The 22,093-nt window shown below is 45.2% G+C and overlaps 1 protein-coding gene across 3 annotated transcripts in view; it reads left to right on the top strand.

Moving 5' to 3' along the window:
• Positions 1–22,093, top strand: part of DCTN3 (dynactin subunit 3) — a 44,348-nt gene that overhangs the window by 3,264 nt on the left and 18,991 nt on the right. For all 3 annotated transcript variants that reach the window (XM_086960273.1, XM_086960275.1, XM_086960274.1), the window contains 2 exons: positions 4,499–4,583; positions 15,357–15,443. In XM_086960273.1, the coding sequence (XP_086816399.1) occupies positions 4,499–4,583; positions 15,357–15,443 (172 nt within the window). The remainder of the gene's footprint in view (positions 1–4,498; positions 4,584–15,356; positions 15,444–22,093) is intronic.

Below are 22,093 nucleotides of genomic sequence, written 5' to 3' on the forward strand. Positions count from 1 at the left end.
CCACTCCTAGCCCAAAAGGGCGGTTAACAATTTGGGCTTCCTGATCGATTTTCTTTTTGTGCAGGATCAGGTGAATGCTGTCTGTGGGAGTTCCTTTGGTCTCTTACGGACCCTCCACAGGATATCTCAGTGGATTTGTGTTGCATGGCATAAGAGTATTATAAAAGCCCTTTTTTTTTAGTAGATTAGATTATGGTAAATTCTTGTGTGTTGGAATGGCTTAGTATTTGTTCATCTGCCTTCAATTGATTCAAAAGTCTGCGGAAAGTTTTTTTTTGCGATCTTCCCACTAGGAGCTCAGTTTCGACCTGTTCAAATTCCATCCGATTAGTTACCAGTCCTTAAGAGAGTTGTTTTTAAGCTACTTTTTTATGCGCACCAAAGCACTTTGAGATTGGATTTACATGATAAGAGTTGTCTTTTATAAGCCAGTGCATGCCCTGCAATCTGCTAGTCAGGCTTTAGTACACTGTAGGCGAATTAAGAGCTCTAGAAATAAGAGGCCACTCTTTTAATTATATGGTGGTTTTGCACTGGAACGCCCTCCTTGCTATCTACACTCAACTTCCGATCTCTTGACTTTCCGTAGCAAGCTGAAGACGTGGCTTTCCCCCGCCCCTGATTGTGTATTCGAGACGTATGAAGTCAAGCTGTATTGCTTTCTAGCCCTTTGTTCCTTTCAGGTATGAATGTGCACTATATAGATGCTATAATACTAAAACAAAAAACTCCTACAGAGCTTGCAGAGTGACACTTTATACAAGATAATACCCAATATGCTCTAGACTGCAGATGGGATTCCCGTGATAAGAACCTGGTGCTGAATTGCATACTTAATGGATCGGTACATGAAGGTCTAACAACTGAAATTGATTACATTTACATCCACATTAGGTCTGACTGATGTACCAAGGGTGCAGAACCATAGAGTGAGGCAGTACTGGTACTACTTTATGGGCCTCCGTCTCCTCCTCCCAGATTAACTTTCTTCTCTATATCCACATATATATAGAGCGAGAGATATTCAGCAACACGACTCCTTGCATAGGGAATTTTGCACCACTCTCTCCTACGGACCGAGTTCAATTTCTCATGTGATCGCTGTCCCATAGGGTGGTGACTAGATACATAGCTCCTGCAAGACGATAGTGGATAAACTGAGGAAGAGCATTGAAAATTATTTTTTCTAAGAACACATGATATATCAAAACAGAGGCTGCCCTTAGGAAGACCTGGAAGACAGTGGGTAAGCAGTATCCTGCTCAGTGAGTGCAAAAAAGCAAACACTGCTGGAAACTATGAAGATGGAAGTCAAACTTATACACTTGGAAAGAGGCTTCTTTTATTCTAGGGACTTTTTGGTGACACAGCACATTGCAAAAAGAAAACGTGTCTGTATTACGCCATATTGAGTGTCCTTTACCCCACCCATTTGGATGGGATGTCACGGAATTACAAGAATTTTCCCAAGACCTGCAAGGCTCATAGCTCTGCATAGAAGGCTGGGAACTCTCTCTACGGAATTCTGCAGCCAAAGTAAATAAGCCAAATAAGGTAGCTGCAGCCATGGGTTCAACATTGAACTTGATATCAATTGTAGTTCCTCCAATCAGTGTCCTCCATGTTGCATTGCCCCCCCCCCCTCCTCTTGCTTCCCCAGGCTACAGTTCTCCGCCCACCCCCTTGCCTCTTTGTTGCTTTCTCAGACTAGCATTTTATTTTTTACTAATCCAACCCGGATTGTCAAACAAAAAAAATGTTTCCTTCATTTTGTAGGCATGCGCATGGTTGGTGCTCATGCCTGCAAAATGATACTGTTGGTTGTTTTATGTCATAGACCTTATTTTGCCTTTTTAAAGCCATGCTGCACAGCATCAGGGTTGTTGTACAGCTTGGCTAGAATCATTTGCCAAGCCGAAAGGTTTCAAACACGAGACCTATTGGTGTAGCTTGTGCTTACTTCTAGTTGGGAATGCCATTTCTGGGCATAAAACACAAACAAGCGGTATGTAACTGTTACCACGCATCTTTTACCACGCATACCATTACCACGCATACTTTTACAACGCAGGTCATTTTACAACGAATACCTTTACAACGCATTACACTTCAACGCACATACTATTACAACGCATACCATTACAACGTAAGTAAAAGTATAGGTAAGTTTATCTTTTTTTAAAAACATTTATTAGTGGTATTGGGTTATGGGGTACAGGGGTCTTTTTAGGTTCAGGGTTGGGATTGGGTTTTGGGGTACAGGGGTATTTTTAGGTTTTAGGTTTGGGTTTTGGGGTACAGGGGTATTTTTAGGTTTTAGGGTTGGGTTTGGGTTTTGGGGTACAGGGTTATTTTTAGGTTTTAGGTTTGGGTTTTGGGGTACAGGGGTATTTTTAGGTTTCAGTGTTGGGTTTGGGTTTTGGGGTACAGGGGTATTTTTAGGTTTCAGGATTGGGTTTGGGTTTTGGGGTACAGGGGTATTTTTAGGTTTCAGGGCTGGGTTTGGGTTTTGGGGTACAGGGGTATTTTTAGGTTTTAGGTTTGGGTTTTGGGGTACAGGGGTATTTTTAGGTTTCAGGGCTGGGTTTGGGTTTTGGGGTACAGGGGTATTTTTAGGTTTCAGGGTTGGGTTTGGGTTTTGGGGTACAGGGGTATTTTTAGGTTTCAGGGTTGGGTTGGGTTTTGGGGTACAGGGGTATTTTTAGGTTTCAGGGTTGGGTTTGGGTTTTGGGGTACAGGGGTATTTTTAGGTTTCAGGGTTGGGTTGGGTTTTGGGGTACAGGGGTATTTTTAGGTTTTAGGGTTGGGTTTGGGTTTTGGGGTACAGGGGTATTTTTAGGTTTTAGGGTTGGGTTTGGGTTTTGGGGTACAGGGGTATTTTTAGGTTTCAGGGTTGGGTTTGGGGTACAGGGGTATTTTTAGGTTTCAGGGTTGGGTTTGGGTTTTGGGGTACAGGGGTATTTTTAGGTTTCAGGGCTGGGTTTGGGTTTTGGGGTACAGGGGTATTTTTAGGTTTTAGGGTTGGGTTTGGGTTTTGGGGTACAGGGGTATTTTTAGGTTTTAGGGTTGGGTTTGGGTTTTGGGGTACATGGGTATTTTTAACATATATATTTACAAATAATAAAATTAAAATTAATATTATTAATTAAATTATTTAATAATAAAAGAATAAATAATTGAATAAAATATTTTTTAAATTATTATTTACATTATATATTAATATTATATACTTACCTATAATGTTTACGTTGTTTACGTTGTAATGGTATGCGTTGTAATAGTATCGGCGTTGTAAAGGTATTCGTTGTAAAATGACCTGCGTTGTAAAAAATGCGTGGTAATGGTATGCGTGCTAAAAGTATGCATGCTAACATCATATATCCCAAACAAGCAATTGGATAGAAAGTAGTTTGGCAAATTAGACTCGCCTGCTTTCATCGGTTTGGTTGTAAACCAGCATGACTTATTTGGTAGAAAAGTGTTTTTTTTCTTTCAATCACAGACTTCACATTCTTTTTAAGATTGAACTTTACACAAAAGTATATGTATATTTTTAGTTCATAACTTCCTTGTCTGGCAGTTACCTCTACAGTAACCACTGAGCTCACTTTAGATCCTCTGACCCTTCTGTAGACCCAGTCTCCAATTACTTCTCACCCCTAATATGTTTGTTCCAGTCAACATTAGCTCAATTCAGCAGCTTAAGATGCCATTTCCTATATCCTATAACTCCTAGAGGTTTCCGCACGAAGGCAGACTGCAGCCAACAAAGCGAGTTCATTTAGCCTACTATGCACTGTAGCTAATATAAGTCTTTGGTTATTTCTAATGAACACACATCTTACACTGCCTGAACTTGCAGCCAGCCGGCGTCCAGGGCCTCCACTAGCTCCCTACCTTAGTACAGCCCTGTGGTCTTACCCTGCAAAGCAGCAACCACTGAGTCTGGCAAATCCACCAAACAAAGGCATATTCCTTACCCAGCTGACAGCACACCTGAATAAGCTTACTTATACTCTCGTCTGTGATTGAAAATAAAGAGCTGTTTGAAAATCATCCATGGGCTACCAAATGCATGATGGGTGCCATTCCAATTGTGCACATTTTTAATGCCAAATAAAAACAACATCCGGCCATTGTACTGTTTCGTTGTACTTTTTATGAGCAATTAGCACCTTTCTTGAAATATAGGGTGCAGTGACAAAGATACTTTTATATTATTAAACCACTTTGGCTCTCAGCCTTTCATATCAGTTTAAAACAAGAGGCAATGTAAATTGATAGCTTTAATAAGAAAAAAGCTAGACATTTTTACATAAAAAGTTTTAAATGTTAGTGTCCGTAGTCGAGATGTATTTAAAAAGATTTTAGCTTTTATTACAAATACAATCTCACAATGTTTAATAACAATTTTGGATAGTTGACTCTTGTAGTTTGTTTTCTTCTTCAAGTTCTTATTGGTTCCTGCAGTGATTTTTTTTATCTGTTCTTTTTCTAGATTGCAGATGGCTTGATGAGGATACAGAACACACTTGCAAACATTGCTGGCAAAAGGGAGAGGATTAAGATTTTATATAAGAAAAGTAAGTGGCCATCTTCATTTACGTATATTTAGAGTTGTGTGTGTTGTAGGCTGAAGGGTTGGGTGAGGGTTTGCTTGCTAAATGCATTTAACACCCCCAGGCTCATATGTTTGTAGGTATGCATAAACATTTTGCTTAACTTTTGCCAAATGGTACCATTCATTAAAATCCTCCCAAAAAACTTGGAGTAACTGTTCCAAGGTTGAATGTCTCTTAAAAAGACATAAGGGCGTCTGTGATGCCTTCTATCTAAGTTAGCAAATTCCTCTTCCTGACATGATTTACCAGGATGGTGTTATGATACTGTTAAAGACACACAATAGATGGACGGAATGCAGAACAAATCAAAACATTCACCCCCAGCCAAGAGATCTGGGTTAAATCCATCATTCTTTTGCTCTGCTCACCATGCCACCCCAATTTAGACCTGGCCATATGCAAATTTGTCTTGACCCTGTGCCTCATGGGAACAGTCCAGCCCGAACTGCTAAGCCAGGTCCTCCCTGGACCGGAAACGAGCATCCTAGGACCGGTTTCGGGGTTTCACCCCTCTTCAGCCCGGGTAGCTTGAATCCAGTTGCACAGTGTGACCTAGAACTGCAAATTGAGTAACCTCTCAGCCTTCTCACAGTGTTCATAGTGGCTGTTTAAGTTTTAGCAAACCCCTTTCAGCTGCTGAGATAAGTGGCGCATTTGAGGCTAGTTTTTCTGCCTCAAACTTTCTTCTAAGATGTGGTGTGAGTTTTGCATTGTATTCCTGCGTTAGGGACTTTGTATGCAGTTCTAGTTTCCATTGCTCCTCCACTTGCTTTCTTTTTGTAAAGGTGTAGTCCCTAATTATCAGTCTCCTCTATGTTGCTTTCCGTACCGCCGGCAGGAGTTGTACCAAGGAGACAGAATCCCCCATTTCCTCTTTCTGTACTCTATTTGGAGCATTCAGTGTAATCTGGTGTACTGTACCTGGACATAGGTATATTACTGGTATTACAGTTCTGTCAACGGGTGGGACATATCCAAGTGAGTGGTCCAGGAGAATCTGAGAATGGTCTGTGATAATTCCTGGAAGTATTTCTGTCTATACCGTCTGGCAAAGTAGATCTCTCTGCAGTAGACAGTCTGTAACATAGTGCCATGAACTGCTGAGAGGGACAAAAAATCCCGGTTAGTAGGGTTTGTGAGGTGCCAGACATCGAGGAGTTCATGATTTGCTATAATATCTTTCTGCATAGGACTCTCCTATTCATTGTTCATATTGATCATGCCAGTCCTGCCCAGAACGGGGTCCAGTGCCATGTTCCAGTCTCTCTAAATCAGTACTTCTGTAGAACTCCGCACAGACCCTGGCAAATTTAGCCCACAAATTTGTCTTAAACATATTAGAGATATATATCAAACGCAGTATTAGGATCTGACCTGCCATCTTAATGTTGATTAAAAAAACATCTACCATCTGGTTCGATCCGAGTATGGATTATAGCAAGCAAAAGTATTTTCCTGATCAGGATAACCATGCAGAGACAGTTCTCTCCATTGTAAATGTAAATGTACAGGAATTTATATAGCTCAAATCACCGGGCGGTTTCTAAGCGCTTGCTTAGGGAACCCGTCCTGGTATTCCCCTGTGAGATAACCCCGGCAGGGTATCGGCAAGGTGAAAGCCAGGCATCCCGCCGTGAGGGGCCGTTGTGGAGATTAAGCAAGCTATTGCCCAGAGTCGCAGAGTGTGAACCCATGAATCGAGTAGGCACCGGAGCGAGAATTGTCGAGTCCATGGACATTTTAGGACTCAAGACCCCGCCGAGCCGGGAATTGAACCCTGGTCCCGGGCTGACCTCATCTTCCAGGTCTGCCTCCTCTAACCAGTGAGCCACACTTCTCCATTGCTGCTGATCGCTTGCAAAAGCTTCTGGGTGAGCTCAGAAGTAAATATCTTGCTGTGTGCAACAAACAAAGCGATGATTTAAACCCACTGCATTCATATAGGCACAACTGCCTGGGTGCTGGCAGAATTTCTTGTCGTGCCCCAAGATAGCCAGCCAAGCCGCCAGTGGAAGAGGAACCTGCCAGGTGCGATGCCATCCCATCAACCCTGCATGCTTCAGTCAGCCGTGTCTCGTCACAGGGACTGCACTTTACAATGGAAGTGCGGCCACTGTGTGATCAGTCCCCATCTCTAAAAAAGTCAGCTGGGGAGGTAGGAGTTTTGTAGCAGGTGTAGCCAAGGCATGGAATGCCCTCCCACTCCATGTTAGAAATTGCTCTGATCTATTGCCATTCAGGAAAGCCTTAAAAACGTGGCATTTTGGCATTTAAGCTGGGGCTCATATGTCGGGTCTCTCTAGGGGAGTTTGTAGATAGTGCCAGGACACCTTTGGGTAGCAGTTTGTGCTTTAAAGATACTAATAACATAAGATAACATCTGTCGCTGTTTCCCATCTGCACGCAAACTCTTCTCCCAATAGATGGCCTGGACGCTATCCTCAGCGATATTGAGATGACGCCACTTTCACATCGATTATGGTAAAAAGATGCACTATTCATGATAACATTTTACCACAGAAGCAATAGAATGCGAGTGACAGCTGTTCATGGTACCTTTCCTGGTACTTTTTTAGTGCAAAATACATCTGTGCACCACTTTACTTGAGGATGCATTTCCAGCTAAAATACAGGGCAAAATGACTGATTTGCATTTGCCCAATTTCAAAGATTATGCTTAAATTTCATGGAATAGCTTTAAAGCAAATTGCATAGATTTCACACACCACTACTTTGACACTACACCATGCTACCCCAAACTCATGTCTTTGAATTTAGGGAAGCGACAGCCACCCTATTTATCCTCTGCCCACCACCAGCACTACAGCACAGGCCATTGCCAGTGGGGTGACTTGGTAATAACCACATTGCAAGGTCGACCTGAATTGGACAAACGATAAAATCACCTCAAATGCAGGAGATTGAAGATTTGGTGGTGATGGCGCTGCATCTAAATCAACACACATCTCCAGGTCTCCTCGAGAAATGCTTAGTATTGTTTCGGTGCTATGTTAAGTATATGTCCATGGTCTAGGAACTAAACGGTACCTTAAAAAGTATAATACCGAGGTTCTGACATTATGCCATCTGCAAAAAGCTTTGTGGTAGGAGGAATTTAGAACCAAACTGAAAAGATGCAATTGTTTTGGACTAGTAGAATATTTATGAGGATGGTGGGGACCTCAAGATGGCTCCTTTTAAACAACAACGCTGACGTTGGTAGTGATTTTTTTGTCACGCTTTGAGTCCCAGCAGGTTAAACTCACTTCATAATTGCAGGGTCGGTATAGTGCAGTATTTTGCCAAATATTTTAAAATATATAATGTATATGTGTGATGTCAACCTATGGTAAGATTTGTATATGGGAATTCCAAATTTAATGATCAATAAAATAAGGCGACTGGTCTGTTATATTTTATTTATCATACGAAGAGTATTGTCAAGCAAGTTCACCTCTCGTTAAGCACAGACTAACAGCTTGAATAATAATTCTATAATTTGCCCTGTGTCAGTTTGAAAGCAAAATAATGAATTATTTAAAGTGAGATTTTAATAAATTAGTTTTGGTATACTTTATTGGCAAAAGCCCATGAAGAAGTGTGTTATGAATAAGGGGTCATTGCGCCCTGTGTTCTAGTGTTAAAAGCTGATGTCCTCGTATGAACCCTGGCTCCTAGCTTTGATTTTTAGCACAGACAGCGTCAGATATTACTTGTTGAGAGCTGCTAATATGCTAATTTTATTTCATTAAGGAATACAAAACCTGATAAAAACAGTGCGTGCAGCCATTTTCGAGTTCCTATGGATTCTCTCTGTAAGAGTGCAAATTGCACTAAACCCGTGTTTCCCCATGCAGATTTCAGCGGGATTTAACAGGAATGTGTGTTGAGAGCAGGGCAAAATGTGGGATAGCGCACGTTTGTTGGTGTGTAATACTGAGACCAAACATCCATACTCTGCAGTAATATTATTATCCCCATGCGGTTTGACATGGCCAACCACCAGTTAGAATCGAGGTAAAATGTTCTGAATTTGGCTGCTGTAACTTAAATCCCTCACATTATCACCGATTCCGAGCTGAAACCCTTGTCATGGAACATTCCGAAGTCACACCAGGGTATAACAGCAAGATCTGTTAACAGATTTACCCCAGGATAATTTTAACACCTGGCAAAGCCCAAGGTTCTGCAGGAAGTCTTAAGAAGGTGGTGGCATTGCAGCAGTTCAGGTCTGCAATACTTTGTAGTCCTTTGAGTACCAGAAAGTGGCAGATATGAGGCAGCACAGGCGTCACAGCCTTTCGGGTGCTGTACTCTCCAAAGGACAGTGGTTCAGGCCTCAGTCACCTTCTCTGTCCGCCTCAATGACACAAAGAAAATAAGAGCCTCAAACACTTTCTACTCGTATGTTACTAAAAGGACAGTGCTGAAGCTGAACAAGGATTAGACAATTGCTATTCCTTACCACCAAAGAAAGTGACAGTGCTGCCTCTGATGGCCGCAGCCGCTTTCACCTCAATGAGGCACAGAAGGTAGGGTGACCAACTGTCATGTGTGCAAATTCAGGACGGTGAGTGTAAAAATTCAGGACAAAGGGTCAAAATTCAGGACAAAAATTCAGGACAGGGGGTCAAAATTCAGGACAAATCTTCGGGACAAAAGCTAGGTTTTACAGACACATCAAAGGAGGTCGCGCAATAGTATATAAGTAATCCCATTAATATCCAAACATATTCATCCATTTGCAAACCTATCCATTGTGTATCTTTTCAGCCATCATTTCACTCATCCATCCCTCCACCGTTTCACCCTATCCATCCGTACACTAATCCATTCACTCTTCCATCTAGCCATTTACCATTTCACCCATCCAGCTATCCTTTCACTTACTCATCCATCCAGTCACTCATCCTTTCACCCATTCACCTTTTCAGTCATCAATCCATCCTCCCTTTCTCTCTCCATCGACCCTTTCACTTAGCCATCCTTCCTTCCATCCATTCACCCACTTCATCAACTCATGAATCCATCCATTGACCCTATCACTCATTCATCGTTTCACTCATCCATCCACCCATTCACTCACCGATCATCCACCCTTTCACTCATCCATCCATCCTTTTGCCCATTATCCATCTATTCACCTTTTCAATCATCCATTCACCAATCCATCCATCCATCCATCCGCCAACCTTTTCATATTAATTATAAGCTGAGCCTTCATCTGCAGAGTTCCAGACAGAAGAGGCCCATCAAAAATGTCACCCTTGCTGTGGTTCCTAAAGCAAGGGGTGGAGTGGCTGAGGGTTCACTATGCCCCTGCACATAGGCAATCTGAAAAAGTGGAAGGCATGAGTCATGCATGATGCAGTGCTAGGACTTGAGGCGACTGTGATATGGTGTTGTTTCCAGGGCTTTAAGCGGGATGAAAAAAAAGGGGGGCGTCTCTCAAAAGGGGGTGTTTGATGTAATTAAGGGCGGGGCTTAAAACAACTAAGCTAAATATCTGTGCTTAGCATAGTGTGCCACCCGACTGGTATTTTGCCTCTTCTATCATTGTATCCAGATATATAACACAAGTAACGTTACACCTACAACAAGCCAGAAGGATTGGCTTTGTCAGTGGTTGTTAGATCCATAAAATAAAAATGCAGCAATCATGGCTTTGTTCAATATAATATTGAAACTGCACTTTGCTAAAATGATGAGACTGAAAGAACTCTAGCACGGGCCCCTTCTTTTCAACTTTTTTCACCAGCTTCTTTGAATGAACTGGATTCTGTAGCAGCCTGTGCGTGTTTGCACATTCCTTCCATCTACCTCTAACAAAATGCGCTGCCCTAGACCGAGGCAGGAGGAGGCCCACCGCGTGCGGAAACACTTCAGACTCACTCATTGTCATTCTGTATGTGGCAATCATCCGCCCCATACAGAGTGACAATGGGCGGGTGGGGCTCCTCTAGTGCTCCGAGGAGGAGTGCGAGGCGCCAGCATCAAAGGGCTCGGGGCTTCTCACAGGGAGCAGTACTGCTCCCTGTGATGGCCAAAATTACGGACAAACGGCGTCCATTAAAAGGATCCTCACGGACAACGGAAAGTGAGGTACAATTTACGGACTGTCCGTGACATTTACGGACGGTTGGTCACCCTAACAGAAGGTGACCGTGCTGCCTCCCATGGCCGCAGCCGCGTTCACCTCAGTGACGCGAAGAAGGTGACCGTGCTGCCTCCCATGGCCGCAGCCGCGTTCACCTCAGTGACGCACAGAAGGTGACCGTGCTGCCTCCCAGGGCCGCAGCCGCGTTCACCTCAGTGACGCACAGAAGGTGACCCTGCTGCCTCCCATGGCCGCAGCCGCGTTCACCTCAGTGACGCGAAGAAGGTGACCGTGCTGCCGCTCATGGCCGCACTCGCTTTCACCTCAGTGACGCGAAGAAGGTGATCGTGCTGCCGCTCATGGCCGCAGCCGCTTTCACCTCAGTGACGCGAAGAAGGTGACCGTGCTGCCTCCCATGGCCGCAGCCGCGTTCACCTCAGTGACGCACAGAAGGTGACCGTGCTGCCTCCCATGTCCGCAGCCGCGTTCACCTCAGTGACGCACAGTAGGTGACCGTGCTGCCTCCCATTGCCGCAGCCGCGTTCATCTCCGTGACGCACAGAAGGTGACCGTGCTGCCTCCCATGGCTGCAGCCGCGTTCACCTCAGTGACGCGAAGAAGGTGACCGTGCTGCCTCCCATGGCCACAGCCGCGTTCACCTCAGTGACGCGAAGAAGGTGACCGTGCTGCCTCCCTTGGCCGCAGCCGCGTTCACCTCAGTGACGCACAGAAGGTGACAGTGCTGCCTCTGATGGCCGCAGCCGCGTTCACCTCAGTGACGCACAGAAGGTGACAGTGCTGCCTCCGATGGCCGCAGCCGCGTTCACCTCAGTGACGCCAAGAAGGTGACTGTGCTGCCTCCCATGGCCGCAGCCGCTTCCACCTCAGTGACGCGAAGAAGGTGACCGTGCTGCAGCAGTGTAGGCCTTGCAGGTAGGGTCTGATACAGAGTGCAGATTACGGTATTTACTCCATCAAAGCCACAGAGTAAAATGCTGCGCCGCCCTGATGGAGTACATCTATTCTGCGTTTAGGGATGCCAGCTCTGCGAACATCTCTAGTCATGGGCAGGAAGCGATGTCATGGCGGATCCCAGTGTGTTAAAAGTTTAACGGACGGCTCTGGCAAATAGTTAACACCTTTTTGGCTTTAAAACAAAATTCCAAAGCAGGATTTTGGTTTTCAAAGAGCAAAATGTAATTATCCCTCACACTCCACTTCCACACCATAGAAGTTATCTCCGATGGTGCAGGGGTCAATATTATTATTTTATTTTTTAATTGTCCCTCTCTGCCACATTTTACCTGGCAGCGACGCAGTACCTTCTCCACCCAACTATAAATCAGGCCATTTGTCTTCTCAAGGTTACCACAAAAGGCACAGTCCCCACCAGTGCAGACCTCACACTTTCCACTCAAAGTCGAAAGAAGTATTATCAATAACACAACAGTGCAGGCCTGAGACACATTTCACACCTTAATATCACAAAGAAAGCGACAGTCATTAGACATGTTTTACTCCATGTTAAAAAGAAAACTAGGGCAGCGTCTGCTCCTTAATGCCGCCTAAAATATTGCAGCAGTGCAGCAATACAGGCCACAGGCACTTTCTGCTCACAATTACAAATGTTGCAGGCCTCGGACACCTGCTTCTCAATGTCACCAAGAGAACGACAGCACTGAAGAGGTGCAGCCATTAAACTGTATCAGAAGCTTCTCCAAGAAAGCGAAATTAGTGTGAGAGTGCAGGCCTCTCTGTCTTTCTGCCCTGCCTCAAAATGAAAGCGAAAGCAGTGCAGGTTTGAACACTGTTTGTCCCTTAATACCACAGAAGTACAAGGCATGGTTCCAATTCCACGGATTAACAGCGCCACAAAGAAAGTGGCACTACTGTGTCCGCGAGTGTCACAGATTTGTTGTACTTGGTACGGCAAAGAAAGTGAAAATACCACAGCACAGCAGACTCGTCTACACTTTCGAACCAACCTAACAAATAAAGTGTATTCCATCTTATTCTGGATATTCTGAGAACAAAGACGAGCACGTCTGACTCAGGCCTTCCTTCGTTTAGCGCCCACACTGGAACAGTATACATGAATCTGTTAGGCGCTTATTTCCAGTCCTTCAGGATAAAAACACATGAGTGGGTGCCGCTCATGGTGTGTTGCTGCCCGAGAAGGACGACGTGGGACCCGGCGCTCTGCTAGCGCTTATGACTCTGTGTGGGGAGAGCTGAGGGGAAAGGACTGAGACTGCACCAGACGCCGAGGGACTGCGAGGACCAGCAGGCTCTCTGCTCCCCAGCTGCTGCCTCTTCCCTCGGCGTTCCCGCCCCCGCCTGGACATTATAATAACTTATCGCGGCCTCCGCTCCGCGGGTGCCGCTCATGGTGTGTTGCTGCCCGTGAAGGACGACGTGGGACCCGGCGCTCTGCTAGCGCTTATGACTCTGTGTGGGGAGAGCTGAGGGGAAAGGACTGAGACTGCACCAGACGCCGAGGGACTGCGAGGACCAGCAGGCTCTCTGCTCCCCAGCTGCTGCCTCTTCCCTCGGCGTTCCCGCCCCCGCCTGGACATTATAATAACTTATCGCGGCCTCCGCTCCGCGGGTGCCGCTCATGGTGTGTTGCTGCCCGTGAAGGACGACGTGGGACCCGGCGCTCTGCTAGCGCTTATGACTCTGTGTGGGGAGAGCTGAGGGGAAAGGACTGAGACTGCACCAGACGCCGAGGGACTGCGAGGACCAGCAGGCTCCCTGCTCCCCAGCTGCTGCCTCTTCCCTTGGCGTTCCCGCCCCCCCCCCCGTCTGCAGTGTTTAAATCTCGCTCCTAATCCCGAGATGCGGGACGCGCGCGGGACATAGCCCGGGGCGAAACCCGGGGAAAGGGCGGGCCCTCAAAGGCCCTCAAAGGCCGGATAAGGACGTAACGGGCCACCCCCTTTGGCTGACATATTGAAGGCCTACTATATAGAAGGTAAAGACCCCCTCTAACTGTTCTGTTTCCATATTTGTGGACTCTTTCATATATCACGGCCCTATATCCCTTTCTCACCATGACCTCCAAGGGAGACCATTCAACCAGCGAAGCTGGTATTGGGCAAACGTTCTCCCTGTTAGACGAGTTAAACCTTCTATGCAAAACCAAATATGCTACATTGGAAACCCCCCCCCCCCCCCTGCCCAAAAGTGTTAGTACACTTTCAGACAAGGCTACTCTTTTAGATCCCCCCCATATTATTTAACAAATCCTGCAGCCCGAACACACAAAGTATTGAACTCCCTCAGGTCCCATCTGCGAAAAGGAAACATAACGATGCTAATCAAGGTGGAAATAACCGCAAACACCAAAAATTGTGCCGAAGCCCATCCACTGCTAATTCCCCAATGATCCCATCGATTGCTGAGTTTCCAGAAGCCATAACACCCCCTCCCCACTTGTACATACTACCCCTTATCGAACAATTGGTCAGCTCTATGATAGCTCCATTGTTAGAAAAAATTAACATGTTAGGGGATAGGCTTTCTGGGATGGAGAAAGCCATCAAGTCAAACTCGCTGATTGACAAATGCAGTGACACATCCAATCGCCCTAAGTCACCTCCTACCCACTTAGGCTCAAAACCACTTGTGCAGGATAAAAGGCGTCAAACACAACTTGCTGGCCCTAGTGCTCCAGGGCAAAAAACAGCTAAATACCCCGCTAAAGTTTCCCTTCCCCAGCCGACCGCACCTAGAGTAGGTCTTAATAAAGTTAATTCTATTCCTTTACCCCCGGAAGCGGCCTCATACGTGTGCATCCTTGCGGGTGTACCTGCCCTTCCATCTGGAAAAATTGAGACAATATGACTTACTTAATAAAACCAAATTCTGGCTGTCAAAAAATAGGCCACTGCCTCGTAATCTATACGGAGCAATAAGGAGTGTTAGAAGGGTGGGTTGGTTGGGCTCTCTTCCCAAAGATGTTGCGGGGGACCTGGTACTCGTGAGATTTAGAGACCGAAATATTGTCCCTTATTTGAAAACTTGGCCGCCTCAAGTAAGAGACGGCCCAATATCAATACGGGACTTACATGATTTCTACCCCATAAACCCGTGTTTTCCTCCCTGAATATCTGGACATGTAACAATGACCAACTATGAATTCATACGACTAACCACGAACTCTTCTGATACTGCCTTAACCTTGGAGTGGAAAATAATTTTTACGTCTGGGACCCTACCTTACTGTATCTTGGTCTCGTAAAATGTTTTATTAATATCTGGATTGTAAATTGTATTTATTATGAACTTTTATGGTTTTGTATCTCAAAAACCGAATAAAGTATATTTGAACACATGACTCACTCGTCCAAACTTCACCTTTTTTCGACTAAGTTGTCGATCTTATAATTGTACATCCTCTTGCTGACTTCTTGTCATCTTCCAGTTCTACTGTAATGTTGCTAATGATATATACCTTTGTCTCATTATTCCTATTGAACTTGAGTTATGGTCTGTGTAAAGCACTCCGCTGCTTTGTGGCTAGTTCCACGCTATGTAAGTACTGGATATAAATAAAGAATTGAATTTAAATTAAAATACTGAGTGAAAAGCAATACGCTAGCAAAGTATGACATTTTCTTTCTTTCTAATTTTAGTTGAAGATTTAAAAAAGTATCTGGATCCTCAGTACATCGACAGGATTATTGTCCCGGATGCCATGAAGCTGGAGTTTATCCTTGCAGGTACAGTTCAGAAGTACTCTACATTTCATAGATTTTTTTTATGATTCGTTACTAAGAGTGCATGCACTAGGGATGCAGAATTTGTCTCCCCTATGTCTGAGACATGTAAAGAGTTTTTTGTCTGATGTATAACTGGACATGAAAATATGGATGGTAGGAATGGAGAAAGCTGTGGCACCCTGGCACACGCAGCCAATCAGGAAGGCAGAAGTAGAGCCCACTATTCTGTAAAATGCATGTTGAAGCCATGAGTGACAGGGAACAGGGGTGCGGGGGGTGTTCTACAGCACGAAGGAAAGGGCTTTGGCTGTATCTCCCCCAAGTGCATGTAGGATTAGTGATGATGAATATACAAGGTTGAGCTGGAAACACAAAGTGTTTAGGTTGGCGCTTACAGGAGGACAGAAAATAGCATATGGTTCTAACTCATGAAACCGAGTACAAATAAAATCTGTGGTGGAAACAGGAGCAAGAACTCAATAAGACTGTGGAATGGTAATATTAAGTTGGAATCGTTGACTGCCATATTGCCCTACCTTTAGAGCTTTGTGAACTACGCGCATTTCCCTCTCTTGGCCCTGCACAAAGCCTTTTGCTCCTCCATTGGGCCTCTCGTGCTCTGCTGGGGTCTGTTTACACCTCATAAATTGCTTGACGAGAAAATAAAATAAGCTGCTCCACGAAGATTAATTTCTGTGGCACATTGTACTTCACAGCACCCAAAAGGGAAAATTAAAAGGAGAAAAAAAAGGTGGCTTTTGAAGACGAATAAACAAGGCGAGAGTGTAAAAAAATTAGAACATGCATAAAAAATGTTACAAAAAGCGGGGTGGTTCACATTGGCATTTAGCTGCCTACGTTTCAGACCTGCTGAATTCTGTAATAGTCTAAATGTTGCACTTTTATATTTTCCTTATTACAGAGTCTGTTTTAGAACTCCTAAAGAACAACAATTCGGAAAGTACTCGTTAGAGCTTCAGTACAGGTGGTAAGCTGGGCTGATACTTCAGGTGTTATCTCTGCACCAATAGTCAAGTCAAGTCAAGTCAAAGATTTGTATAGCGCGCTACATACCCAGAGGGTCTCAAGGCGCTTGAAGAAGGGTGGGGAGTTATTTGTCGAAAATCCATGTTTTGAGTTGCTTTCTGAATGCTAGGTGGTTCTGAGTGAGACGAAGGTGAGTGGGAAGTGAATTCCAAGTTTTAGCTGCTAGGTAGGAGAAGGATCTACCTCCCATGGTGGTTTTGTTGATGCGAGGTACAGTGGCAAGGGCTTGGTTGGAGGATCGTAGTTGGCGTGAAGGGGTGTAGAAGGATAGTCGTGAGTTGAGGCATTCGGGACCGATTTCGTAGAGTGCTTTGTGTGCGTGGGTTAGGAGCCGGAAAGTGATCCTCTTATTGACGGGGAGCCAGTGGAGGTTTTTCAGGTGATCAGAGATGTGCTCTTGACGCGGGATGTCTAATATGAGCCTGGCTGAGGCGTTCTGGATACGTTGTAGTTTCTTCTGGAGTTTTGCGGTGGTGCCGGCGTAGAGGGTGTTTCCGTAGTCCAGTCGGCTCGTGACCAGAGCGTGGGTGACTGTTTTTCTGGTTTCGGTGGGGATCCAGCGGAAAGTTTTTTTGAGCATGCGAAGAATGTTGAAGCAAGATGAAGAAACGGCGTTGACTTGTCTGTTCATCGAGAGTGAGGGATCCAGGATGACGCCCAGGTTCCGTGCGTGGTCCGTCGGGATGGGTGCTTTTCCAAGGGCCTCTGGCCACCAAGAGTCGTCCCAGGCGGAGGGGGAGGTACCTAGGATGAGGACTTCTGTTTTGTCTGAGTTCAGTTTCAGTCGGCTGTGCTTCATCCATTCGGCTACTTCTTTCATCCCCTCGTGAAGGTTGGTTTTGGCCGTGTTAGGGTCTCTGGTGAGTGATAGGATCAGTTGAGTGTCGTCGGCGTAGGAGATGATGTTGAGGTTATGTTGGCGTGCGATGGCCGCAAGGGGGCTCATGTAAACGTTGAAGAGGGTGGGACTGAGTGAGGATCTTTGAGGTACTCCGCAGATGACTTCGGTAGCCTCTGACTTGAATGGTGGAAGGCGGACTCTCTGGGTTCTTCCGGAGAGGAACGAGGTGATCCATTCTAGAGCTTTTCCTTGGATTCCGATGTCTTTGAGGCGCTGTAGAAGGGTGCTATGGCAGACTGTGTCGAATGCTGCGGAGAGGTCGAGGAGGATGAGGGCGACTGTGTCTCCATTGTCCAGTAGAGTTCGAATGTCGTCTGTTGCTGCGATGAGGGCGGTTTCGGTGCTGTGCTTAGCTCGGAAGCCGGACTGTGAAGAGTCGAGGGATTTGTTGGTTTCGAGGAATGCGGCGAGCTGGTTGTTGACAGCTTTCTCGATGACTTTGGCCGGAAATGGAAGGAGCGAGATGGGGCGATAGTTTTTGAGTTTGGTGGGGTCAGCTGTGGGTTTCTTCAGGAGGGCGCTGAGTTCGGCATGTTTCAGCTTTCCGGGAAGGATGCGGAGTTGAAGGAGCAGTTGATGACGTCTCGGAGGTGCGGTGCAATAATGGAGTCTGCTTTGTTGAAGATGTGGTGAGGGCAGGGGTCTGTGGGGGATCCTGAATGGATAGAATTCATCAGACGGATGGTGTCCTCAGTTGAGATTGGCTTCCAGTCCTTGAGGGTGTTCAGGGGGGGTGGGTGTCCTGCAGGGGATTGGGTGGGTTGGTCTCCGGGTTTGTTGTCGAAGCTGTTGTGGATGTCTGCAATTTTATCGTGGAAGAATGAGGCTAGGGAGTCGCAGAGGGCTTGAGAGGGGGTGATGTCGTTGGAGTTGGCTGAGGGGTTGGTAAATTCTTTGACGATGTTGAATAATTCCTTGCTGTTATGGGCGTTGTTATCTAGACGGTCCTTGAAGGCTGCTTTCTTGGCATTTCGGATTAGTTGGTGGTGTATGCGGGTGGCGTTTTTGAAGGCGTCTTTGGTGCTGGTGGTTGTGTCTTTTTTCCAGGCCTTCTCGAGGGAGCGACAGAGTTTCTTGGATTTCTTAAGGTCGTCGTTGAACCAGGAGGCCTTCTTGCTGCCTGGTTTGATTTGTCGTTGTTTCAGCGGTGCTAGGATGTCGGCGCTGTTGGATAACCATTGGGTGAGGTTGGTGGCTGCTTGGTCAGGGTTTGAGGAGTGGGCGGGGGGCTTTTGAAGAAGCGATGAGGAGATCTGGTCGATGGTGATTTTGTTCCAATTTCTTTGCAAAGTGGGTTGGGGGTGGTTGTTGGATGTGGGCTTGTTGTAGGTGAAGTGAACGCAGCTGTGGTCAGTCCAAAGGAGAGCTGTGGTGTGGCTGAAGGAAACATGCTTGCTGGAGGTGAAGATAGGGTCGAGTGTGTGACCTGTGATGTGGGTGGGGGTAGTGACAAGTTGTTTAAGTCCGAGGTTTGTGAGGTTGTCCAAAAGGGTGGTGGTGTTGCGGTCGTTGTTCTTTTCAAGGTGAAAGTTGAGGTCTCCCAAAAGGATGTAGTCCTCGGAGGGGAGTGCGTGTGGAGTGATGAAGTCCGTGATGTCTTCACTAAATTGTGCGCGGGGTCCTGGTGGTCTGTAAAGGAGGGTGCCTCTGAGTGTGGTCTTGGGGTCGGTGAGGATCTGGAAGTGGAGGTGTTCAGAGTTGGCGAGATTGACGTCTGAGCTGGTTGAGATGCGGATGGATTTCTTATGGACAATAGCGATTCCTCCTCCTGTTTGGCCGGTACGGTCCTTGCGAATGATCTTATAGCCTTCAGGGATGGCAATGGTGATGTCCGGGGCTGAAGAGGCATTCATCCATGTTTCTGTTAGGAAAGCGACGTCCGGAGAGATGGTGTCTAGTAGATTCCATAGGTCAATGGCGTGCCTGTGGACCGAGCGGGTGTTGAGCAAGATGCATTGTAGGTGGTTGGGGTCGGATATCTGTGGTGTGATTGTAGATGAGGAGTTGGTCTTGTTGCCGTCGAACTTGCAGGAGTAACAAGAAAAGGGTCCATGGGTGTATCCAGGAGCAGCTTGCATAGCACATTTACTCCCAGTTCAAACCAGAACTGGCCACGGAGTTGGTCAGCTGACTCTGGTGGTCCACAGAGGCAGGGATTGCTGATTGAGGGAGTCTGTGGGACAAGTAGATTTCGGAAGCATTTTGTCCTTTTCCTAAACAATTCTACACCCTTGATGCACCACAAACTTGTTCTTCCCACATAACGTGTTGATATAAAAGGGGAAAAGAAGTATTTATGCGACTTGGTGTTGGCAAGATGGTTTATGGACTTAAAGAAGGGCAAGTGTGGACTTGTTCATAGCACCCAGTTGCCTGTTTACCTCTTCTTGCATTTTATTTTGCAAATAAAGGAGCTGAGGCTAAGCCTGTAGCCCACAAGGGATTTGAGAAGGGTCTCTACAGAGGCCATAGAAACGTCACTTTCCCGTCATCACCTTCTTAGAATCCATGTAAACGTACAGCATATTCTTTCGCCCTCTATGAGGTCTTCCATTTTATTATCAATGTGTGAAGTGAACCTCTGTCGTGACTGGTATACATTAGTGTTATTTTCCTTAACTCTAGCGTGCATGCCAGTTTTCTGGTTTAATATTTGCCTCTCGTTGTGATCAGAGCTGGGCTTATATTTTGAGGTAGTTTTTGAAATGGAGTTGTAATCCGTTTTATGTGATCTACTCTGGCACTGAGTTTATTTCTCAACTTAAATCGCCTACCCAAAGAAGTCTTGTTTTTTAAACTAAACGTATCTGCCCTCATTTTGCCTTTGGTTCTGCATTCACGTGGATGCACTTCCAGAGCATATTCTACTTTCGACCTCTCATACGTGATTTAAATAGAGTACATGGAATTCTACAATTTCTGTATAAAAACCTGTCTCTAACTTCTTTGTTATAGATATGGCTCTCACGGGGATCCATTAGCGTGAAAGTTGAGTTCTAAATCGAATAATTCATTCCTGCGACGTAGCAAAAATGGGATATAGATTTCTTAGAGAAATGTCAGAACTCAACTGTAATAACATATTACAGTTGAGTTCTGATGTCACAGTGCCTGCTGCCAGAGCCAGCAGCCAGGGGAAAGGCAGGTCAGGTCATGGAGCATAATTAAAGTAGCTGTTTAAAGAAAAACAAAACGTGGCTTTTCTTTATTTTGCTCTGTTTTTGTAGCCCAACATTGAAAAGCAGATTTTATGTCGACCTGTTTATTTTTTTGCTGTTCTTGAGTAATTATAGATAAGTTAGTCTTTCTGCATGTTTCTACACATTTTGGTCCACTTTTTCTTTTTTAAACTGACTTGTATTAAACGGATTCTAATATTTTCTTTCTACAAATATTTCACTACTTTTTTGATCAAAGTTGCACTGGAGATTCCATTTTTATTCTTAATGATTGCAAACATGCACTCTCTTTTATATAAAGGAGCTATGTGCTAAGGATGTAAGTGGTTTATAGGAAAGGAAATAGCGTGACCATGTATTATGTAAAGTACGCCCTGTCATACGTGATACTGGTATTGTAAGTCATCTTTGAGTTTGACCTTGTTCGTCTGTAAGGTCATGGAACTCCTCAATACCTTGCAGTATCCTTGTCGTTTATGGCAGTATTCCAGAAAAAAACCAGTTTCAATACTTTGTTAAAGATTTGCCATGCTCATTTTGAATACTGGTATATGTTGTATTTTATTTCACCTGTGAAGTTTTACTAACGTAATTAATTAACTATAATATCTGCAATGCAACTTCATCTGCTGGGCACGTTTTGGCAGCAAAGCTGGCGGAGTGTCCATGCAAAAGCAAAACGGCAGTTTCGGCTACAGTTTGTCAATATGTAGGGTTAGAGTGGAGATTGGAGTGTGAACTCCAGAGGAGAGAATGCAGGAACATGGGAGCTAACAATGGGGGTCTGAATAGTCTTATTCATCATTGAGAATTAGCGGTCCGTGAAAAGCAAACCTCGCTCATGGCAACTTCAAGCTAGACATTGCCCGCCTCCTTGTGCCTGATTTCATTCTCTTTAATAGAAATGAGGTTAGTGCTCAAGGCAGAGGAGCTGCTTTCATCATTTATGACTTTCTACTGTAAGGAATCTTTCAGGCAGGTTTGAAACGCCTTGAAATATGTGCGAGCAGAAGTTACCGCATACATACCTACCTCATTTGTGTGCATCTTGAGCCACTATCCATCCGGTCAGACCCCTGCTTCCTTTTTTGGAAACACTCAACCTCACTCAACACATTCTCAAACAGATAAGATTTGTCTTAGGAGTCTCAAACATCTGGCCTATTGACTTTCCACAGGAAATGGAAATTCTGTGAATCATCTAACTTGCAAAGCATGCAAAATCACTGCAGGGGTCACAGTCTTGATCTCATCTTCTTAGTGTTCTCTGCTTATTTTTGTTTCAGACCTCCAGATTACAAACTACAAGCCCCACACATGGTCTGATCATACTATTGTAAATGTATTTGTTGTAGATGAGACGGTGCCACATACAAAGCATTTTACCTCAAGACAAAGTGTAGGATCTTTCCTAAAAGCATTGATGAAGATCTTGTCTGAACCATTGAGGGCTCACCCTCATCCCACTGGGATGCCGTAGCTTACCTGGGAACCAAAATCTTCATCACGTGGCCATCCCAAGG

The sequence above is a fragment of the Lissotriton vulgaris genome, chromosome 3_1 (assembly GCF_964263255.1).
Source record: "Lissotriton vulgaris chromosome 3_1, aLisVul1.2, whole genome shotgun sequence".
In the NCBI taxonomy this organism is placed as follows: Eukaryota; Metazoa; Chordata; class Amphibia; order Caudata; family Salamandridae; genus Lissotriton; species Lissotriton vulgaris.